Consider the following 24,432-nt stretch of genomic DNA (forward strand, 5'->3'; position numbering starts at 1 on the left):
TCACATTAATTAATTTCAGTAATTGACAATGTTTGATTAATGTCTTACACTGTCAGCTTTATAAACTGGATTTCTTGTATCTGTAAAAGGGGATTTTTTAAAAAAACCCTGAAAATTCTTGCACTGAAAAGAACAGAAAAAAATCTCTGTCCAAAACAGAGAATTCTGAATATTATAGTGTGTGCATTTGGGAGGAGGCAATGTGTACAAATGCTTGATTCTTTTGGTAAATATGCAAAGCAAAGGATCAGGGGCATTGAAAAGCATTTTGGTCATTTGCAGACAGCCTCTCACCTGTCTCCTCCAGAGCTAATGCTGGCTTCCACTGCTGTGTATCCCAAAGCTCCAACCTCCTGCCCATCCTAAAACACTCCCTGGGATCACTCTGTCTGAGTGTCACACTGAGCACCTTGGAAAGGACCAGCCTCAGGTGGAGCATCACTACAGTTATCACTTCAGCCTGGCATGAACTCCTAGATCCACATCCTAAAAATGAAATATCCTATGGCTTTGACTTTTTGACAGCTTCTCTTAAAATCTGGAGTCAGTCAGTCTCTTCTCTTTGCCTACCCTTCCTGAGTTGAACACACACAAAAGCGTATCAAAGTTACCACTTTTGTGTAAGAAAAAAGAATCCCACAGCGTTTCTTTGTAATAACTGTTCAGCTACAAAATTTTATTGGTCTCCTTCTATGTTCCCTCTAGAGGATGTAATGCACAAAAGCATTGCCACGGAACATATAAAATTACAAATGAAATTTATTGTAAAAAGTAGAATGTCTTCTAGACTGGTGTCAGTATTTATTTCATTCATAAACCAAAAACTGCAGGTATAATATATTCATTGTCAGCAAGTTCATGTGTGTAAATTGCCATCCAACAGTATTGACTGATATAAGACAGATATTGAAAAGACAATTTAAATTTACTCTTCCAAACATAAACTGTTCCACAAAAGCACTGTAAAAACTCCTTCAAAGTTTTGCGTTGTGCTTCACATTTATGGTTAACTACATAATTTGGTTGTGTCATAATCCACTGTGTTTGGCAATTTGGCATTAAAGGCCTGCAAAGCAGATTGGATCCTCACCACTTCACTGGTAGACAGTTTGAGTCTATGACGGAGCAAGCAAGAGAAGAGGTCCAGGCGACGTTGGCCGGGCGGAGAGAGTTTATTTACACGATCCCGAATCTCCAACAGCTGCAAAAGCGCTGAGTCCTGCGAGCCCTGAGTGTAGGGGTAGTCCAGCTGCAAAATCAAGTCTCGAATCGCTTCTGGGTCGAAGTGCATGCTGTAGCCAAACACTTGGATGTTGTTGATTTTCATGTAGCCCAGGTTTCTCGAGGGATCGATAAATTCCAGGGGTTCGTAGTAGACGCTCTCGTTGCCGTTGGGGCCGTTCGACTTTATCCGACTCCTCAAGTAGATGTGCACGGTTTCAAAAAACGTCTTCCACTTGTTGCCCAGAGTCAGCGTCCAGTTATAGCACTGAAGGGGTAAGTCCAGCTTAGTCCGCTCCCAGTCTGGGAAATTATTTTCATTCACAGGCATAAACCAGCTCTCAGAGTGGCTGCCCCCAAAAGGGTTGATATAAACAGCAAGGACGGGCTCTAAGGTGCTGTTCTTAGTCAGGCAAATCTGCAGAGAGAGCCCCAGTATCATGTGCACCAGGCTGGACTTGTACTTGTTGCTCTTAAGCGTCAGGAGCATCCTCTTGCGCCACGAGGGGTCGAACCAGCTGTTGAGGCGCATGTCGTTGCTGATGAAGATGGCGTGCACCTCGATCCTGCGGTCCGTCTTCTGCAGCAAATACCTCATCTCCAGGTCCTGCAGGTCCGTCTCGAAGCCGATGTAGTGCTCGGTGGAGTCGGCCACCTCGGGCTTGCAGAGGCCCTGGCTGAGCATGTAGCCGGCGTTGCAGCTGCCGCAGCGGGTGCGGTTGTCGGGGGCGCAGCTGAGGCAGGCGGGGCCGTCGCCCAGCGTGCAGGGCAGCGGGGCGTGGCACGGCACCTGGTCGTTGGGGCAGGCGCAGGTGCGCGTCTCCTCCGAGAAGCTGCCCAGCAGCCCGTTCTCGTTGCAGTACAGCAAGGACTGGATGCGGTTCAGCCAGTAGTTGGAAGACCTGCAGCGGGAAAAGGAGGTGGTTTTAGCCAGGCTTTGTGCAAATTTGTGTTTTACCAAACGGGGGTTGTAGCAAATAGGGCTTCGCTACATTTTATCAATTTTAAATATAAGATGTAATATAATCTTAAATATAATATAGTGTTTTAAATACAAGATATATATGAAATATCATACAATATAAGAATAATATATTATAATCTTCGTTATATTTTATAGACTTTTACAGACTTTTTTATATACAATATATTTAATATAATACATTTTAATTATATATTATATATTATATATTATATATATATTATTTATATATTATATAGTACATAGTGTATAATACATAGTATATAGTACATAGTATATAGTATATATTTATATTACATATTACATATTAAATATAATATATTATATATTATATATTTCTATTTTATATTATATATTATATAAAATATAATGAATAAATATATATTATAAAAACTTTGTAATATTTTATAGATTTTAAACATCCAGTATAAAGTTTAATATATAAACGATAATATATATAAATACATATAAACCTTTTAATATTTTATAGACTTTTTATAGACTTTGTTATATTTTTTAGACTTTTTATAGGCTTTTCTATATATTTATAATACCGTATTTCATACATACATACATATATATATATATATATATATATATATATATATAAAAACTGAATAATACATTTATCATATTTATATATAAATACTAAATAATATACATCATATCATATTTATACAAATACTCGATATAAATAATATCATACTTACAAAAACTTTGTTATATTTTATAGACTTTTTAGACTTATATTTTATAGACTTTTTATAGACTTTTTATTTATAATATAATATATTTTATAATGTATAAATTATATATAATATATATATAATACCTATAAATATAAAATATTTATAATATAAACTTTGTAGTATTTTATAGATATTTGTAGATTTTGTTATATTTTATGAATTTTATACATCATTAAAAGATTTATAATATAATATATATATAATATATTTTATATAATATATATAATTGTATATAATAGGGGGAGGGACCCAGGTTTCAGAGGTAAACCTTGAAATTACACTGCAACCTATATATAAATAATATAATAAAAACTTTGTTGTATTTTATAGACTTTATGGAATTTGTTATATTTTATGAATTTTTATATAATAAAATGTATAATATAATATAAAATATATTATAATATTTTATATAGAATATGGTATGTTTTAAAATATGCATAAATAATATATAAAATACATTTAAGCTATTTCTAATTTCTCAATTTTATAGAAAGAGGAAAATAAAGCTGGTTTTAGTGTCAGGTAGATGCACTATAGTATCTAGTCAGAGAGATACAGGTACAAATTTCATCTTAACAATTCAAAATCACAAAAGAAAAGTTTCCTTACAAACCCACGGGCATGACAGGAACATTCAGTTCAGGTATTTGCTTTCTGTGTGGCTCTGTCAAAGAGCCATTTTCTGTGACTGTCTTCAGATTAACATCCTGAAATCCTACACACCTGAGATTATTTTTGTGGCTCTATTTAACCAAAGAAGAGTTTAGTGTGTGTCTAAGTGTCTACAACTCTACTGCCCCTCTATGCTATTATGAAGATTTATTTTTTTTTTTACTAGCTGGAGCTGCATTGATTTACCAACAGTCAGCCAAAATTGTTTCCTAGGCTAGCAACACATCCCCAGTCCCCACCTAAAGAGATTCCTTAGGCAACTTCCAGCACTACAGAATCCCTGCAGGAAGCCAAGCATGAGCATGTTGTGTTTACTTTTCATCTTTGGGGGCAAAATTAAAAGATCACTTTAACGTTCTTCTTGTCATCTCATTTTGGTTTCACTAGGAGGAACAGCTAATGTCCTACATCACACTGGGAAAACAACATACTGAAACCAACAGTTTAGGCTGATGAGGCATAGCCACTAGAAGAATGGCAATGGGAAGAGCAGAGCTACATGGAAATAGTCAGAAAAAATTATTTTCTTTGCATTTTTCCACTCCTATTACTCCCAGCAATGCACAGTTTAAAAAATTTTATTTTGTCTGCTGCAATCAGATCTGTTGTGTCCACATGAATGATGATGGGTGTGCAGTTTCTTCCCCTTTTATTATGTTGTTTTGGAGAGAAAATGCAAAACCCTCATTTGTTCCTGACTGACTTTTAAGTCACATCTGAATTTGCCTCAAGGACAAATCCATGGCATCTCAAATTCTGATATTTAAGAAGCATGCAAATAAAGTTCAGTAAAATAAAAAAAAAATTCTGGTGACTTTTTAAATCTTTCTGATTTTTCCCTTTTTTAGGGCAGGAATCTTGGCTGTTCAGGGCTGACTGTTTACATGCCTATAGCTCTAGGTATTTTCTAGAAGCATAAGTAAATATAATTACGTGCACAACATGAACATACCTTATCATTATTCTTCTTGGTGCTTATTTGAAAGTCAGCATTAAACAAAAATATTCTGGTTGAGCCAACCACATTCTGGGTGTTCCAGCCACATGATGTATAGAACATTGGTTTTTTTCTTTATTAAATGTGCAATCTACTATTTCAATGATAATGAGAAGCAAAGTCTCTAAATTCACTTCTTTTTTGTTCTCTTTATTTTTAATGAGCCTACCTTCCTCCTTTTATTTTGTTAGGGAATACAAGAAGCAGCAGTTTAAAAATCTGCATGAAATTAAAAGCTGCAAAATTAAGTAAATTTCTTTCTATAACTTAGTAATGTTGTTTGTAACTTAGTTTTATCTAACTTATTTAATCTGCTATGTCTTTGATGATTAACAGTTGCCAAGAGGTCAAAAACTTTAGAGGGATGGAGGTTATCTCCTTATTCCAATGAAGTTCAAAACAATAAGATTCTAATGTTATTGCCTTCCCTTGATTTCTCTTTACCTGATTTTAACAGAGAGATTTCAAGAAGAATCTGCTTATACTTGTCTTTGAGTATTTAACAAATACAGTCTATTTAAAAAAATAAAAACCTCTTCCTTACTTAACTGCTTGTTTTAAAATTAGTCATTAAGGAATACTGTTACTCTTTGTAAATTTATTGCTTTCAGTGGAGCAAATTAAGTAAATTATGCACAAGTACATAAAATGTGGGTGATACCTACTTTATTTAAGCCACTGGATCTTAATTGGGTAAACTCACACTGGCACGTCATTACAAAATCATTCTTTTTCTCCTAGAAATTCAAGATCAGATAAATTCTGGACCCTGCAGCCAAGGCACAGGTTTGACTGGAAGCAGATGTGTCCTGCAGCTGGCTGAACAGCTGGTGCAGCTGAGGCTGCCACAGCCCCTCTGGGCACAGTGACAGCTGGGGACAGAGGGGGCTCCAGAGAAGGTGAGAGGTGGCAGCTCAGCTGCCAGGCTTGCTAGCCCTGTGACAAAGGCTTCAAGCATTGCTAGCTTGGGGCTGGAGCTCTAATGGGGGCTGGGAAATAAAGCAGCCAGTGAGAGAGGCTGTTTAGTGTGGTTTGAAACTGCATCGTCCAGCTGGAACCCGATGATCTTCAAGGTCCTTTGCAGCCCAGAAGGTTCTGTGGTTCATTCTGTGCAGAAAGTGGTGCACCCAGGGGCCCCTCTCTGTGCCTGGGCATGGGTGTGTGTGGGAAACAGGCAGATTTGGACACACTGCCAGTTCTGTGAGCTCCCCAACATCACAGAGGTGTGGTGGATGGACAGAGACTCCTTGGAGAAGTCAGGTAGAAGGGGAACAGTTGCACTCCCCACAAAAAGAAGCCTACAGAACTAAAACCTTACTGAGGAACAAGCAAAGCACTGGTCAGGATCTCCAGGGCAGGGTGAGAGCAGAGGACAGTGAGAGGGGCACTGCCAGAATCTTTACACACCATAAGATAAAAGGAAATGGGTGAAGCCTCCCTGAATTCACAGAATTCACAGAATGACTGGGCTGGAAGAGACCTTCAAGATCACCAGCCCCAACACCTCAACTAAACCATGGGACACATCCAGTCTTTTCTTCAACACATCCAAGGATGGTGACTCCACCACCTCCCTGGGCAGGCCATTCCAGAACTTCATCACCCAGAACCAGCTGGAGAAAGCAACACGACCACAGGTGCCCTGAGCAAGGCTTGAAAGAGCTCTTCAATTATTCCTTCAACAACAAAAAAATATTATTATTTGATTTGGGAAATGACACATGCTGGCCTGATGAGTTAGTTTTCCAAACACTGGGGTGTAGAACCAGCTTCCAAAGCTAATGAAACCAACAAGAGCTTCAAGCAAAAATGGAATGCTTGAAATACCTGTGTCTTCCTCATCCTGCAAAGGTATGTGATAATTTATAATCAAAATTTCTGGTCATTCACACACTTGAAATCACAACTTTACTGTAGAAGTAAATTTTTAGTTTAATTAAATATGATACTTTGTGAGTAAAGGATACTTGTCAAATTATATAACGAATTGCACCTTCCTGGAAATTGTTTGGATTTTTTTTTAAAACTTCCTTTGTTTATTAATATAAAAACATTGAAATCAACGTTTCAAAACCAGCACAAAAGTACAAGATCAGTGATAAATCTGGACAGAATTTCTATGAAAATAGGAATATTGATTGTCCTGTTAGTGGAAAACCTGCTGTCTCTAAAAGAAGAGAACCACAGCTCTGACTTAACACTGAGCCAGGTAACCCATCCAAATCCCAAAGTCCTGCCTTTTAGTTAAGACCCCCAAACTGGGTCTGCATTATTCTGGGCTTTGAATCTCACCAGTGACTGCAAAGAGTTCCTGCTCACACAAATCACACCTCTCAGGGAAGAACAATTCCTCCCTCCTTGTTAATAATAAAAATAAGAACAATTCCTTCCTCTTTTTCTGGTCAAATATGTCAATGGGAAAATACCTGGAGGTGCACAATATTCCACAAATTTTTCTTAAAATTTACTTGGAGGCAGATTGTTAGCTGATTCTGCTTCAATGACAACTTCAGCTCCAACTTCTACTCATTTCCTACCCTGCTACAAGCTCAGGCTACTGTTGCAGGATGAAGAGACTCCTGTGGTTAAATCTGCTGCCCCATAAAACAAACCAGCTTTCAGCTGGAATGCTTGCAGGGAAAAGAAAGCCTGCCAGATAATCTCACTTTTACACAAGCCTGGTAAAAATATGATAATCCTAGGGAAGTTAATGCAGCAATTAACACCAGCCAAGTTTCTGATGAGAATCTTAATGACAGACATAAATCATAATTCTGAAGTGCATTTAAAATATTTTGCAGTTCTTTTTCTTACTACAAAAAAAAAAAACTTTACCTAAAATCAGGGTTATTTTTACTTAGAGCAGTTGCAAGCTTAATCCAAACCATGTGTCCATTGCTGTTCAGCACACTGTAACATTAAATGTAAGAACAAAGCACTGTGGTCACCCTATAGAATAGCTGGAGCAAGTATTTAATCATGATATGACACTTTTACCTCCTTCTCTGCCTCACTAAGTGCTTAACATCTGTTGTACATCAGATGGCTCAGTAGCAGATGATGAGTACTCAGTGAGGCAGATGCTAAGTGAAAAAATGAAGACAATTTAACAAGAAGAGGAGAGGCAGTAAAACACCCATTACCTACTTTCCCCTTCTTTGGAGGCCAAGTCCAGTATAAATCTGTGAGACAGCAGCATCAGCCCCAGATGCACTTACAGCCATCTCTACAGGGTCCTGCTCTGGACCAGGGGGATTTACATCTTGGGAAGGACAGAGCAGACTCCAAGGGCTTTGTTTCTGTGTTCTGATTCAGAACAGTAATGGCTGCTCAATTTGATAATGGTCTTTAGGAGAATGTGGTTTTCTTCTAGGAATCAGGGTAAAACTGCCAGCTGCACAGTAGCCAGGAGAGCAGTGAGTGATTGTAGAATCATGGAATGGTTTGGGTTGGGAGGGACCTCAAAGCCCATCCAGTGTCACCCCTGCCATGGGCAGGGACACCTCCCACTGTCCCAGGTTGCTCCAAGCCCCATCCAGCCTGGCCTTGGGCACTGCCAGGGATCCAGGGGCAGCCACAGCTTCTCTGGGCACCCTGTGCCAGGGCCTGCCCACCCTCCCAGGGAAGGATTCTGCCCCAATATCCCATCTAACCCTGCCCTCTGGCAGTGGGAAGCCATTCCCCCTTCTCCTGTCACTCCTGTTTCGCTTCCTTGGAAACTCTCTCCCTCTTTCTTTCCTGTGGGCTCCCTTCAGGCACACTGGGCTCACCCCAAAGCTCCTCCTCTCCAGGTGCACAATCCCAGCTCTCCCAGCCTTTCCTCCCAGCAGAGCTGCTCCATCCATCCCTCTGCCCATCCTGGTGCCTCCCCTGGGCTCTCTCCAGCAGCTCCAGCTCCTCCTGTGCTGGGGCAGCTCTGCAGGTGGGGTCTCACCTGAGCTCAGGGGCACAGGGGCAGAATCCCAATCCCTTTCCTGCTGCCCAGGCTGGGGGCTCAGCCCAGGGCAGGGGGTTCAGGGCTGGGGCAGCTCCAGCTCCCACCCCCAGCACCCCCAGGTCCTTCTGCCAGGGCTGCTCCATCTGCTCCTCCCAGCCTGGACTGACCCCAGGGGTTGCCCTGAGCAGCCCTGGCTGAACCTCCTGGGGCTCCCATGGCCACTCCTGGAGCTTGTCCAGGTCCCTCTGGATGTCACCCTGTCCTCCAGGGGTGTCACTGCACCCTCAGCTTGGTGTCACCTGCAAACATGCTGAGGATAGCCTTGATCCCTCTGTCATTAGAAGATTGAATGTTTTTAGTTTATTCAGCCTCCCAAAATTACCCACCACTGAAATAAATGAGCCTGAAATCATTTTCCTGTGGCTCAGGTTGCAGGTGTGGCAGTGAGACTCTTGGTGAGCCTGCAAATCCCACTCCCAAGGATGGCCAAGAGGAGCAGGGCAGCTGCTCTGAATTCTCATCTCACAGTTTCACTGCTGCTCTCTCTGCCTGAGCCAGGAACTTCTAGAATGACCCAAAGGTCTGGGTTATGTTGGCCATGATGAGCACAGAGAAGTGTAAAGTAGGGAATGTTTGTAAAAGAAAGAGAAACCTCTAGCTAAGGGATGCCTGCTAGCATGCACAGAAAGGATATTAATTAGCTAGGGAATTTTAATGGAAATGTTGCCTCCATATGCTGAAATTGCTTCCAGCATTGAAGTGGATGCAGTACTAAAGAAACCTGTCCCAGTGTGAGGATGCTGTGTGGTGACTGGATGGACCTGGAGCACGCTGCTGGATTGTGTTGCTGGGGCTGTGCACAATCTAAACTGAATTTGCTTGGAATTATGGAGCCAAAATACCTCGTTTTCCCTGTTCATCACATTTAAGGAGAGCCTTTCCAGACCCCCTAGCCCTCGTGCCACCATCCTGCAGCTGTTGCCTGGGCCCATCAAGGCTGGTGCAAAATCCATAATAGATGTTCTTCCTTTTAAATTCCAGACAGTCTTTATATCATGAGAAGGAGAGGAATTAAATCCTTACATTAAGTGGTTGGAACCTTTTGCATTTCATAGAGAAAACTGCCATGGGTTTAACAATATTTCAAGCTAAACAATAGTTTGGCACTAAAGCATGTAATATTTCAGAGGATGTTTCTATTTGGTCTGGCATGAATTGATTTGCAAAGCTTTGTAGTTTATAATATAGTTAAATAAACTATATATAAAATATAATATAGTTAAATAAATTATATTTATGTTACACCCTTATAATTATCAGAGTAAAATTTTTCTAATATTAAGCATTTCTGCCACACCCCCCCCCCAAAAGAATAATTTATTATAAAGAAAAAAATTAAGATAGTATATCCAGAACTCTTTTGACACAGCCCTAATCATAATGACTATTGTGGTATTTTTAATTGGGAATCAAAGTGCTTTGTGTCACCAAATATTTATGTAAAGGGAGACAAATCAGAGACAAGCTTTGAAAGCTTTTACTAAATAATGATCCAAAGTGCAGCAGGGACAAAGGAAATGCACAGAAAATTAATTAATGGAGTCAATTATAGAACGAAAGGAATCGGAGCTGTTAGGAAAATTAAGAGTTTCCATGTAAAGGAGGAAGAAATTTACCACACACATGCACAAAACTCTTCTAAAATACCCCAGCCAAAACCCTCCAAACCAGCCAACCACTGTGTGCTGCTTGGAGTTGGGTGTCAATGTCTGTGTGTGCTGGTGCTTGTAGTGCTAGATCTGTGAAAACCTGCCCTGGGCTCACAGATGAACCACTCATTTGGTGGAATTTCTGGTGGAATTTTCTAGATGCATCTTAAAGTATTAATGTAAAAAAGGATTATGGGGTTATTATAAGGTTTTTAACTAGATGCCTCTGTGACACTCAGGTTAATAAACTCCTTTAGGGCACCAGAAAAGTAACAGCCAAATTTACTGCAATGTCATCATCTTTTCTGTGTGTGTGAAGAAAAAATTGGGGAAACATCACAATATTGAGCAAACTGAAAGCAAACACTGAAATGCCTTTATTTCTACAGAGAGAGGTGAGAGGAGGGTATGGAAATGCTGTGTGCATTTCTGTGCACAATCCTGGAACAATTTAGGTTGGAAGGGACCTTTCAGATAATCCAATCCAATCCTCCCCCATGGGCAGGGACACTTTCCACCAGCCCAGGATGCTCCAAGCTCCATCCATCCTGTACTTGGACACTTCCAGGGATCCAGGGGCAGCCACAGCTTCTCTGGGCACCCTGTGCCAGGACCTCAACTCCCCCATCCTAAAAGGAATTTTCTCTATGTCCAGTCTAAATCTACCTTTTCCTATTTTAAAACCACTGTCCTTTATCCCCTCACTTCAGGCCTTCTTTAAAAGTCTCTCTGCATATTTTATATAAATCCATAAATCTCACTGTGTATTGATGTTGCCCAGTGTATTTTCCCTGCTTTTCTGATAGACTTTCCCTCCCAGCAGGATTTATTAGCCCCAAAAGATGCTCACATTGATGTGGACAAAGGGCAGCTCTTTGCTGGTTTCAGCAGACCATAAGGTAGAGGTAAAAAAAGAAAGAAGTGAAGGAACACCCCGACTTGGAAAAAGGAGGAAAATTAAATAGGATTTTGGAATTAAAATTCCTTTCACTGAATAATTTAAGAGGGATGTGTAAATGTAGCTAATTCAGGGGTTTCTCTGAATTTTATTATGTATAAATAACTGGCATAAACCTAATTTCAGTATTTTATCTCTAGGAGGAAGGGAGGCAGTAGTAGCTACTAAGACCAACTGGATTCCCTTGTCAAGATCTTGAGGCCAAATGCAAAAATATAGTTTAAATTGTTTGTGTGAGCTGTCCTGGCAACAATAACAAGAGGTACAAGCAGCTCTGGTAGGCAGTAGAAATTCTGGAATTAATAAAAAAGTAGCCTGGACTGAAAGCTCCTTGTATATAATGCAGCAGATCACAAAAATCTATTGAAGATGAGAACAGAATGTTGTGTGGTTTAACTTCAGGTAGGAGGAAGCAGCATCAATGGTTTTGGAGTATTTTCTTCAAAACAGGAGTAAAATAGAAAGTTCAGAGACTGGAGATAATTTCTGAGCCAAAGCCTTTCAATATATGGTAGAATAATCAGAAATCAAGCAAAAGGGCAATTGGTAGGGTTAGTGAACCACAAGAGACCCACAAAAACCCCACTGCTCTCAAAAGCATCCCAAGTTTTAATCATGGCAAGGGGTAAATCTGGATATGAAAAGAGATTTAGCACCAGAAAAAGCAGCCATCAATTCCAGACTTTCTGGAATGAAATATCATTATTGCAGGTAAAATCAGAGCCTCATTAGCAGCCAGTAGCAGAGAGGCACAGATTGCATCTGTGAAGCTGATACAAGGCCATTCCATCCTCTCATTTTCCTATTGATTTTGAGACAGGACCTTTAATCCTATTTTAGGCATCCTTATTCCCAAATACAAATAACTGAAAGAAAATAAAACAAACAAACAAACAAACAAATAAATAAATAAATAAAAATCTGTTTCTGTAAACTCTGTGGCATCTATAAATGTGGAGCTGGGGAAAATCTGCTTTTATTTCTGTGTGATGATGGCTATGGACCAGTCACTTGCTCTTTCCTTTGATAATGATCCTTATTTTTTCCCTGCTGTTTCCTATTTGGATTATAAATGTAGTTATCCCTAAAAGCTACTGTAATATAAACAGCAACAATCTGTCATTTTCTTCCATTGTGCAGAACCAGAAGGATTACAGCAAAGCAAGAATCTCCCAGACAAGAGTAATGGTCTTAATTAAAGAATACAAAACTCAGTTCTGTGTTCATACCTCACTTGTCCTGTTATTAAACAAAATAAACCAAAATAAGATTGTGAGATCACTTTGCTTTTTTTCTCTAATTTTGTAATAACTGAAAATAACTATAATCTTGAGCAAACTCTTAAAATTTCAATATAGGCACAAAACACATTGCAGAAGAGAGGTTTGGTTTTCTGCCATGGTATGTTAGAATAAATTGCAAGGACATTCTTAAATTTCTGAAGGAAAATTAAAGGCTGTCCAGAAAAGTTGGATCCTGCTATTTTAAAACCAACACATATTTCACTTCACTGAAAAATGTATAATACTTGTACTAATATGTCACTTATGTAACAGTCATAAACAGAGAAAGTATTAAAAGAAATGGCCAAACATTGCAAGTCTATAATATCAATTAGGAGACAGGCTTGCAATAATGCTTATGACAATTACCAAGTGATTGCATCTCCTAGAACATTTTTGCATTCCTTAAACACTCAAACCAACAGCCTGAAATCAAACAGAGAAGGTGACTGAAAGGGTGAAAAAAGAGCCATTTTCTACGTGTCAATAGAAAAATTGGTGTAGATAACAGAGTGAGGGGCCAAAGTCTCACCTTGGGAGCTGTGGAATTGTGATCTGCACCACTAGAGGAGCTCTGAATCACACCCTGAAGCAGTGACAACTCTCTTTGCCAAGTAACATGGCCATGTTACTCCTGAAATGCTATTTTTCTCCACAGGTAATCTCCTTCTGATGAGTTCATTCCCTATTGGTATGGAATTCCCTGAAATGCCATCATATTCAAGGGTGGAAAGAAAATCTGCCCATGCAGAGCAGCTTCCCTGATACCTTGACTTTTTTATTTAAGGGAATATCATTAAAACCACACACACAAGGCCATGCAAAACAACAACAAAAAGCTGACAAAATGCCCAACATGTTGGTCCTCCTTAAATTCCTCCTTTTTAAAATTAACAGGCTGCTACAGAAGGAATCCATTTAAGGACCTTGTCCTTCCCAAAGAATTCCTAAGCGTTCACATCAATAACCAAAAGTGGATTGGAGCAGACAAGATTTCCTTGCAGGAGAAGGAAGAAAAAGATCTGTTAGAGAATCTGTTTTCCTGCCAAGTGATGTACAACATTTCAGAGCCTACAGAGGCAGGGCTTTTAAGGAATATTTAGCATTCTTAACAGAGTCAATCTGAGAATCTTGGGTTGTAATCACAGTGGGACACTAAAGGCTCTGGAGGAATTCTATCATTTATGAGGTCTATAGCATGCTTTATATAAATACATATATATGTATTTTTTTATATATTAATGTAATATGTATTTTATATCCAAAGTGCAGCAGGAACAAAAGAAATGCACAGAAAATTAATTAATGGAGTCAATTATAGAATGAAAGGAATCAGAGCTGTTAGGAAAATTAAGAGTTTCCATGTAAAGGAGAAAGAAATTTACCACACACATGCACAAAACCCCTCTAAGATACTCCAGCCAAAAACCAATTTTATATATATGTATATATACCAATTTTTTATTTATATAATAACATATATATATATATATAAAATAACCTATAGATAGATAGATAGATAGATAGATAGATAGATAGATAGATAGATAAAATAACCTATGTATAGGTTTTACATATACATATATATATAGATATAGATATTTATATATATATACCTATATAATATATATATAACCAATATAACTAATAACCTATATATGTATGATATATATATACATATATATATAAATAAAACCAATTATATATATATTATATAAATTACACATATATATGTAGTAGATAAAAATACATATATATGTACACACACATACACACACACACACACACACATATATATATATATATATATATATATATATAAAACTTTCCTCCTTAATGCCCTAGACAATCTCAGAAGGGTTTATTTGTCCCTTCCAGAAAGATCTGATGCTCCCATGTGGGGAAAATCAAAAAGCAAAGCTACAAAAACCCCTGAAAAAAAGAAGTCCTCCCAAACACACCTTCAGGGGCTCAAAATGAACCAAGGGAACAAGGGTCATGATGGCATGAGGGGAATGGTGATGATACTAATTAATGGCAAGGAATGATGAAGAGATAAAACTGAATTTTTTTACTGAGGACAGAGAAACGGCAAAAAGCTCATTTTCTTTACCACTTTGTACAAAACCCTACACCCCCTGTAGCTCAGTATCTTTGCACTCTAAACTCTTGAAGCTCATGAAGGTTGGTTAAATTCTAAGATTGTGGATGAGGTCATGAAACTTGAAGAATGTTATAGTGTTAGCTTTTAAATGTTTAATTACAGGGGTAAAAGCACTGCCAAAATGTCCCCAAAAGGATTCCATCCATTCTTGATATTGCAGATGATATTGCACCTTCCATTGTATTTATAGTGGAAGTGACACCAGAAGCCTGAAGACATGATCCATATTGAAAAAACCAACCTGCCTCAAGAGCCTTTGCCTTGAGGAGATCCCAGTCTAAGTGCAAACCAGACCAAACAGATAGAAATAGGCTGTAGGATGTGCTCTCAGGGGTTGTAGAGCTGCAGTGAGGGATGGGGAGGACTGGAGGGGGATAACTGCAGAGCCACGAGCTGAAATACAAGTCTGGATCCTTACCAGCCCCTCTGGCTTGCAGAAGGTTTCCTGCTGTGCACAGTGAGTATGAATAACAAGGAACAGCCACAAAAATAGCACTGGTGTCCCCAGGCAAGCAGATCAGCCTTGGTTTCTCCTGTTTGTCCCACACAGGGGTTTGGGAATGTCTTTGACATGGATTCTAGTGGATAAGATGCCTTAGATTTTATATCACAGGGGAGTGTGCAGATGTTGGTGGGGTCTCTTTCAGCCTGCACTTTCTGCAGTCACTGATGGCTTTGCCCTCTTCCCAAGCTGTGGTGCTCCTGCTGGACAGCACAGGTAGGAGGGTTTGTCCCAGGCAGGTAAACAGGGCTGCAGCACCAACACTCTCACCTTGGTGAGTGATCACACTGCCTCTGCCACACCATCCATCTCCAGGGGCAAAAGGACTCAGGGGCCCAAATCCACACACAGCCAGTGTTTTACACCAGGCTCTTTACAGCCAGATCAACATCCCCAGAAAGTCTGAAAAAAATTGGCTCTGATCAAATCCTTTCTTGGATTTTAAAATTTACTCTTAAGAGCCAAACACTTCTTCTCCAAACCCCAAACTGTCCATGGTACAAGGAGAGCAAATTAAAATTGGCTTTTCATCTGGCAGGAGTTTTACAGTCAGTGCTGTTTATTGCAATAAAGCAATTACTAGCCAAGCATTACTATTATCTGAATGCCTATTACTGCCTTAATCTATCTAATTCACCTCACTTGCTCCAAAAAAAAATTATGGCAGTAGTAAAAAGGACCCCTTCAACTTGAGAGCATTCCTGATCAATCACTTACAGAGTCCTAACATTTTTAACACCAGCCTGTAGCTGTGTGAGAAACCACAAGAGCTCCTGCTCAGTGATGTAATTTTAAAAGTAATTTTAAGAGTACCACCTGTCCTTGTAACCAGCAGTATATTGCCAGTGATCCTTATTTACTCAAATAAAACTTGACTGAATTCTTTTAAAACTCCACAGCAGTTTTCACTGGCTGTCTTCAGTTTCTATGGGAACACATTCAGTTATTATTTTGTCACACAGGACTGAATTGCTGCATAGACTCCCCACCACAAATGGGCACTTGAACTCTTGAATACCTCTACCCTCAGCTCCAGAAATAAAGGTTTGTTGGGTACTCAAAGACCATTTAGTTTCCCAGCATGAAATGATTGTGATGGGGGAGAAAATTTGAATTGTCCTGGCATAGTTTTTAATGCATCCTACTAAATCCTGCAGCTTGAGGATCTCAGTGGTTTTCCATCTTCTAGTTGAGGATGAAATTAAGGTAAAAATAACCATTATAAAGAGGAAGAGAGGGTTGCTGTGGGAGAAAGCCTCATTGTCTTGCCAAGGGAGTCACTGTTTTCCTACTGAGCTGCAATCTGATTGATTCTTCTGCTTAAAATATTCTGCTGAAGTGGAGCATGGTTGTTGAGGTTGTTTCACAGACCTTTTAAACTCTGAACTCTTTAATATAGTTTACATTTTCCTCTTTTATGGCTTTCAGGTAATGCTGTTTAGCATGTAAAACACAAACCCATAAACACAAACCCATTAGATGGAGTGCAGAACAACATCTGTAGTGCCAAGGCATAATCCCCCACCCCCAAATCTTGGTGTTGATCCTCCAGGTAATCCTGAAGTCAAGCCCAGTCCTCAGGTACAGGAACAGAAGGAGGGGAGCTGTAAGATTGGCTGAATTCTGCCAGGAGACCCTCAGAGATAATTCCTGTGGCCTTTCCTAAAGCATGAATCATGACTTGGAGTCAGGGATTTCAGCTTAGGGACAGAACCACTGAGCTTCAGACAAAACAGACACAGAGGGAAGAGGAGATGACCAACAGTGCAAAAGCCTGCTGCAGAAACCTGGCTTTAGCATTGGGGCAGCCAAAAGAAAAATAACCTTTCTCAACTCTCATACTATTCTGCAGTAATATTACATTTATTTTAAATATTGGAAAGCACTTTATAAAAATTTTCTTCGTGACTAATTTTTATTTCTGTTTTGGGGGGTGTTGTTTGTTTTGTTTTTTAAAGATATTCATCTATTTATTTTTCTTTACATAAAATCTCTTTGGAGCAGAGAGGGGCAATATATTTCTTAAACAAACTGCTAATTATGAACACCTTGTACATTACACTGACCAGGTTTTCCTCTAAATATCACAGGGAGATTCATTACTAATACATGAAAGATGGTATGCAAACTTTTTTCTAGGCAAACTCAGCAAATATTGAGGAAAATACATAATAACCATTGTGCTGGGAATTGCCTTATTCTAGTTCCAGACCCAGAGAAGTTTGGGAGCAGCTCTCATATTTGGGAGGAGGGTGGAAGCAGCATGTTGTCCCCACATCAGATAGATGGCAATAGATAAAACATGACTTTTCCTTCTTTTTGCCAGGGGCTGATTCCTAGTGGACATGGCTGCAATGCTTCTCCTCCTTGAGCAAAGATCTTTCCCAGAAATTATTGATGGATGAGACTTTCTGCCCAGAAAGGACACAATGCCAAGGACAAAGAGACTCAAAAGGGTCAGATGAGGTCCCATCACAGGGAACTCAGAACTTGCACTCCTGTGTCCTGTTCCTTTGGCGACTGTGAAGGGCTGGACTGGGTTCCTGGGACGGAGGCTGGGAGGGAAGGGCCGTGCCGGGACTAGGGTACGGGCAGGGAAGGATGGTGAAGTCAGGGAACGGGACGTGGCCTTTACGTTCCTTTCCGTTCCTTTCCTTCCTTCCTCCTTTCCTTTCCTTTCCTTTCTTTCCTTTCCTTTCCTTTTCCTGTTCCTTTCCTTTCCTTTCCTTCCTTTCCGTTTCCTTTCCTTTCCTTTCCTTCCTTTCCTTTCCTTCCTTTCCTTCCGTTCTTTCCTTCCTTTCCTTTCCGTTTCCTTTCCTTCCTATTCTTTCCTTTCCTTTCCTTTCCTTCCTTGCCTTGCCTTGCCTTGCTGCCTTGCCTTGCCTTGCCTTGCCTTGCCTTGCCTTGCCTTGCTTGCCTTGCCTTGCCTTGCCTTGCCTTGCTTGCCTTGCCTTGCCTTGCCTCCTTGCCTTGCCTTGCCTTGCCTTGCCTTGCCTTGACTTGCCTTGCCTGCCTTGCCTTGCCTTGCCTGGCCTGGCCGTGCCTGGCGGAAGGACCTTACTGCCTGGACATACGGCAGGGAAAGGGGGGACCGGAAAGGCGAAATGGGACAAGGCCTACATGAAAGGAACGGACAGGCAAGGAATAGTACTGCCATGGCAGTATGGTACACGGCGAAAGTGCACTTGCACCGGAAAGGTTCCACTTGTCCACTGGTCCCTTGAACTTTACCTTTTCCATTGCCCTTTCCCTTTTCCCTTTTCCCTTCCCCTTTCCATCAAATACCAACCCTAAAACAGCAACAAAACCAAAGAGAAGAGGAATCCTGCCAAGTTCAGAGGTGCAAACATTTGGGCTGACCCCTAAAACCAGAATATCCTTGTATTCCATTCCTGTGTGTGACATTTTCAGAGCCTTTGAGCAGCAGGGACTGAGCTGAACTGTATAAAAAAAAAAATCATTTTCTCTCCTCAGGCTGCCCTACAAGGTAAGGGGTTGGTGGAGGTGCTGTTCCAGACACCACTCATGATTCTCTCTGGTTTGCTGCTACAGGAGTGGAGTCACTGAGCAGTGAATTTAATTTAGTGCATGAGCAGCACTCATGTTCTGCATGACAATAACTTGCAAATACTTTCTTAGGCACTACATTTTCAGGCTCAGGGAGCCCTCTCCAATTAAAAACAGATTGTCCTTAATAGAATCTATAAATGGGAACTAGAGTGTCTGTCCTATTTTCTTTTGCTAGATTTTTTTCCCTTTGTAACAAGCTTAACCCAACTGTTTTCAGCTTTATTGTCCTGATAAGACAGCAAATTCCATTTCCTGCCATCTGTTGCTAAATTTTCAATTTTCCACAAGATCACTAGGTATATAGTGGGGGGAACTTCTGTTTGTTACTTTGGAGAACTTACTGCAGATAGACAAAATAATTCTCACATTTTTGACTTGCCAAACCCTACCCTGTTGGGTATTTAATACAAATATCAAAGAAAAAGATGCTTAAGATGCTGCTCCTACATTCTCTTCTTTGTGAGGCACTTTGTCAGTTTCATCTGTTTCTTCAAACTTACAGTTTATTTACTTGGGTGTGATGGGTTTTTAAGCTTGTTTTTTAAGCTTATTCAAGTGGCCTTTTGCAGTCCTTATTAGTTAATATGTGCCTGATTTTGATGGATCCCTCCTTTCAATATCCAGGAATTTGCAGAGATGAGGAGTTTTGCTGTAGCACTGTTCCAGTTACTCTGGACTCGTGTGGAGATATATTTGCTCTTCCTCTTTACTCTTAAATCTACACAAAACTGCTTCTCAAACTCACACCTCCCTGGTGTTCTTCAAAAGAGAATCCATCCATGAGGAGGGTGCTGATAATTAAGAGATATCTTAAAGCAAATGGACAAAACAGCAAATAGATGTGCATAAATTATTTGAAAGTGAGGGGATTTTAGGAAAAAAATGTGGTCATATATGAACACAGAGTTCTCAGATGTACAGGCATGAAGGAAATACTCACTGAGTATTTCCTGGTTTCTGGTTCTGAGACTTCCAATAATCTCACTGCCATTTGAGTGCTCTCATTTGGGACCCCAAAGGAACCTTGTTTGGCTTGTTTTGGTTTAATGTTGCATGTGTTCCCACTTGGGTTCTGAGGGGAGAAAGGTTTATTTAGAATTATTGTCTGTCAGTGCTGCCTCCCATTCCTATGCTGTTTCTGCCAACATGATCTGGAAGTGCTCAGGTAATATCTAAAAAAACTGGAAAGGGTCAGAATTATCAAGAGCATCCAGTTTCTCCATGTTTTATGAAAATAGTAAGACAGCCCATAGAATGGAGAAACTGTTAGTTTGCAATGTCAGCCCAAATAATCCATAGATTCAAATGGGAATTCAGCAATGAGAGGCTAATTTATAGGGAAACAGGACTTGATAGTTTCAGCATTTACAGATCTATTTTCTCTTTGAATTTTTTTTTTGCATTTTTTTTAATTTTTAAAAAACCCCAAAGATTCCTGGAAAAAAGCTCCAGCTACTATTTCAACATATTTTCAAAAGCATAAAGAATCAGAATATGTTTAAACCATAGACCACAATATGTTAATATGCATTTACATTACTTATCATTCCAAGGGTTTAGCTAAGCTTGGTATATTTGCATTATTCCTACTCATTTTGAGGCAAAGCAGTATCACCTGTTATTATTCAGTTCTTGCTGACCTGCTAAGTATTAAATTATTAAATTTATGCTTCTCCTAGTGGGATCTATGCTTTTAAGAACTTAAGGAGCACAGAAGTGGCTCTGCAGTACGACATGGAAAATAGTTCAGAGTTTAGCCTTAGTTAAGTACACCATCAATGCCTCGTAAATGTGTGCAATACCACATGCTTACAAACAAACAGATGAAAAAATGGAGATTTGCCACAGAAATTAGAAGGGGGTGGTTACAATAGGGTTGATATTTTCTCTTATTCATTCACTAAAAGTGTAACATATGTGTGACAAAAAAAATATTATTACAAGAAAGTTGGTACTGAGGCCATGTCAGCAGCTGGTCTGGTCCTTAGCATACATTCTGAAGAACAAAGAGTACAGAAAAGTGGAATTAATGAGTATTATTCTTCTATTAAAATTAATTTTTAATAGCTAAAATCCTACTCACTAAATTTTATTTGTGAAAAGAAACTTTATAAATGTTTTTATTATTTATGGTTAATATTCTTTGTGTTGTATCTCTTTGATATCTGCCAGACAGAGCAAGATTTTCTGCAGATCAATACAGCTCCTGCTGCAGAATCAACCTGAATCCTTTTAGATATAGATACAGTTAAAATTAATGAAATTAAAGTATTAATATTTAATTACTGATAAACTTATATTGTCTCACAAATAACAGAAAAGGGTATGGGGAAAAACTTAAGTGATAAGAAATTTTTCTTCTTGAGACTCAACTGCTCACAAGTAATAGAATCAAAGACAATGAATCAAGGAAAAATTGATTTCTTTTTATAAAAAAACATTTTAATTTAGAGAGTGACCATGAGGGAGAACCATGATTCTTTTGCCATGAGATCAGTGGGCACCTTCCAGCTGATGCCAACAGCCCATTAAAAAATCTTCTTTTATGATAGGGTTTTCACATGACACATGGCAGCAATTCTAATTCCAGCTGGGTTTCAGCAGAGTTTAGATGGCTGCAAATTTTTATCTTGTAATTAGTGGGCAATGAGAACCATAAGTCAAATACCCTTTTATGCAGAGCTGTTCACAGCTCTATTAATACATTTCTCCTCTGTATCTATACAACTTCTGTACCTCTAGCCTCTCTCTTGCTGCTCAGCTCATCTAGGTGCTGGTGTACTGCTCCCAACATGGATGCACTACCAGGACACTCTGGGACAAATCTTCAGGCTCAAAAACCTAATACCCTTTTATGCAGAGCTGTTCACATCTCTATTAACATGTTTCTCCTTTGTATCTATAAAATTTCTGTACTTCTAACCCCTCTTGCCTCTCTCTTTCTTCTCAGTTCATCTAGGTACTGGGTGTACAGCTCCCAACATGGATGCAGCACCAGGACACTCTGGGACAAATCTTCAGGCTCAAAAACCTTCTTGCCACTCTCCTCATGGCTTTGGGGCTCAGGGACAGTGGGAGCTGTAACTCTGGTGCTCAGGTCACCTGTGCCCATCACATCTGCACAGCCCACCTGAGCCACAGGAGCTCAGCAAAGATCTCTTCACGCTCAGCCAAGAATTTACACCTCTTCCAATATTGTTATGATGACCCCAATGTCCCCCAAACAGCCTTCCAGCTTTTTTTATATTCCTCATCCTCCTTGAAGGGTGAATTCCACAGAGGAGGACTGAGCTTCTAGGAGTACATTTCCTTTTGTGAGAACACGGGGGTTGTTAAGGCTCCAGTCATCATGGAGCTATTCACAAGTGCTATGCTACAATAATCCACTTTTATGGGAGTTTGGAAGATGAATATAAAATAACATAATCCCCAGCTGTGCTGTTATGTGCAAAGCCATCCCATTAATCACACTCAGTTTTACTTTACAGCTTAAAGGTATGCAAAGTGTTGCTGCCATTCAGGTGCCTTAGTGCTGGCAGTTGCACACCCTAACTGCATTTTAAAAGCTATCTTCTCAAGAAATTAAGCACTCAATCTTTTCCTTTCCTCCAGTGGAAATGGTAATTCAGCACCTTCTGATGTCAACAACATATGCAGAGCAGCCAAAAGCTCTAGGTGAGCAAATGAAACCTCAGCACTGTGACAGCCTCCAGACCTGAATAGAACACGTTAGACACTTAAGAAAAACCCCAAAGTAGCTCAATAATTCTGTTTCTTTATGGATTATCTGAACTGATTTCACATCTGCACTCTTCATGGGGCTACTGAGCACAAATGGCAAACCCACATCATTATGGGTACAAGAGATGAGATCATTTGGGGCTCAAAGGCATGAATTCATGCTAGACTGATATTGCCAATAAAGACATTCAGTTCTTCTTAGAGCCTGTGGGAGCTTGCAGACCTAAGAGTGAAAACAGGTGATGCTTAGAACTGCTCACGTCCTTCCTGGAGCTGAAAGCACTGATGGGATGGTTGGATTTCAATGGTCAGCAAGCAAATGAGTTCACAGCTTAAGAAAAAAAAAAAGGATATGAATTAAATTAGGAAAAAAATCCTTCCCTGTGAGGGTGGGCAGGCCCTGGCACAGGGTGCCCAGAGAAGCTGTGGCTGCCCCTGGATCCCTGGCAGTGCCCAAGGCCAGGCTGGATGGGGCTTGGAGCAATCTGGGCTGGTGGAAGTTGTCCCTGCCCATGGCAGAGGTGGCACTGGATGGACATTGAGGTCCCTTCCAGCCCAAACCATTCCACAGTTCCAGGATTTTATATTACAAGGTCAGGAAGAGAGGAAACAACAGGTTTCTGGTTTTTTATCTGGTTACTACTTTTTATCTGATAGTTGCAAATCCAATTTTCTACTAAATCATCAAGGCAACACCTCGGATCAGACCCTTAGCAAGGATGGGAACCAACCTTTTCTTCCAAAGTGTGGCAAGTTCTGTGTCTCAGAGGGATCAATATGTGATGTAACCCCTACAATGAAGCTTCTCAGAGAGTAAAAGCAGAAATCATAAGTCAGAACATTTTGTAAAACTCCTGAGGATGGATTTGAGAAACCTCTTTTGTTATTTTTTTTAAGAGACAAACTTCTGTGCAACACAACTTATAAGCTCAAGAAGTTTTTACCTGACAATTTTGAAGGAAAATTGCATACTTTTGTTAAAGAAAGAGTTCTTCAAATGTTCTTTTATCATAGATAAACATGAATATGATTTTGTGTGTGCAGCGTTGTACATTTTATATCAGTTTTTAAGGATTATGATCTGCAAAAGAATTTCTGGTTGTGTTTACTATTAGGGTTAGGTGTTTAAAGCAGGAACTGCATACAAATTTGGTGAATTTCATAGCCACAGGATGTCAGTTCCATTTCACTATCAAGAAAAGTGAAATGAGTAACAAAAACATAGTGAATTCTCTTGCAAACTTCAAAGGTGAAATAGATTAAATAAGTTTTTTTGTGAAACAAATTTGAAAGTTGGGGTGAGATGTGTGATCCCCTAGACTGTGAGCTTGCAATGTCGTGGCTTTCCCAAATGCATGGCACCATTCATCTGAATTTCTCTATAGAGCTCTATAACCAGCTGTCTGTCTGCTATTCAGCTAAAAAAGAAGAAACAGGCTCTGGAGTCATTATTAGCCAAGATTCACAGGTGCCTGGTGTAGAAACCCTCTTTATAAAGCTTCACTGCTCTGTGTCAGGACACTAATCTCTATTCAGTGCAGAGAAATTCTGCTTTTCACAGACAGAGGGTCTATTTTTGTCTTTGAAGTTAATCCAACCCGAAGTTGCAGCAACACTTGGAAACCCAGATGCAGAAATTCTGTATAGACTTCCTTTTCAATATTCATGGCTGGAAACCTGTTTCTCTACTTCTGCCATTTCAAGCTGAGGATTCTGGCTTTTATGGACTTTTGCTCATCTCTTAATCCACAAGTAAAACGTTTTCTCTCCCCCACAGTTGATGTTATATCCAAATGTGGATACACATGGAGGGGTAAGTCAGAATATGCAGCAGATGGTCAGAAAGAAGAAATAAAAAATCCCTGAATGTCCAACAACCAAGTGGCAAGAGTCATTAAACCATGGGCTGGACTCAGCAAGACAGAAACTGCTGCTCAAGGGTTC

At 39.7% G+C, this 24,432-nt stretch overlaps 1 protein-coding gene across 2 annotated transcripts in view; it reads right to left on the bottom strand.

Moving 5' to 3' along the window:
* Positions 1-1,006: 1,006 nt before the first annotated feature.
* The window catches only part of LOC103814800 (BMP/retinoic acid-inducible neural-specific protein 3), a 188,961-nt gene continuing 165,535 nt past the window's right edge, over positions 1,007-24,432 (bottom strand). For both annotated transcript variants that reach the window (XM_009088418.4, XM_050977475.1), the window contains one exon: positions 1,007-2,123. In XM_009088418.4, coding sequence (XP_009086666.1) covers positions 1,007-2,123 — 1,117 coding nt within the window. The remainder of the gene's footprint in view (positions 2,124-24,432) is intronic.

The sequence above is a fragment of the Serinus canaria genome, chromosome 8 (genome assembly GCF_022539315.1).
Source record: "Serinus canaria isolate serCan28SL12 chromosome 8, serCan2020, whole genome shotgun sequence".
Classification (NCBI taxonomy): Eukaryota; Metazoa; Chordata; class Aves; order Passeriformes; family Fringillidae; genus Serinus; species Serinus canaria.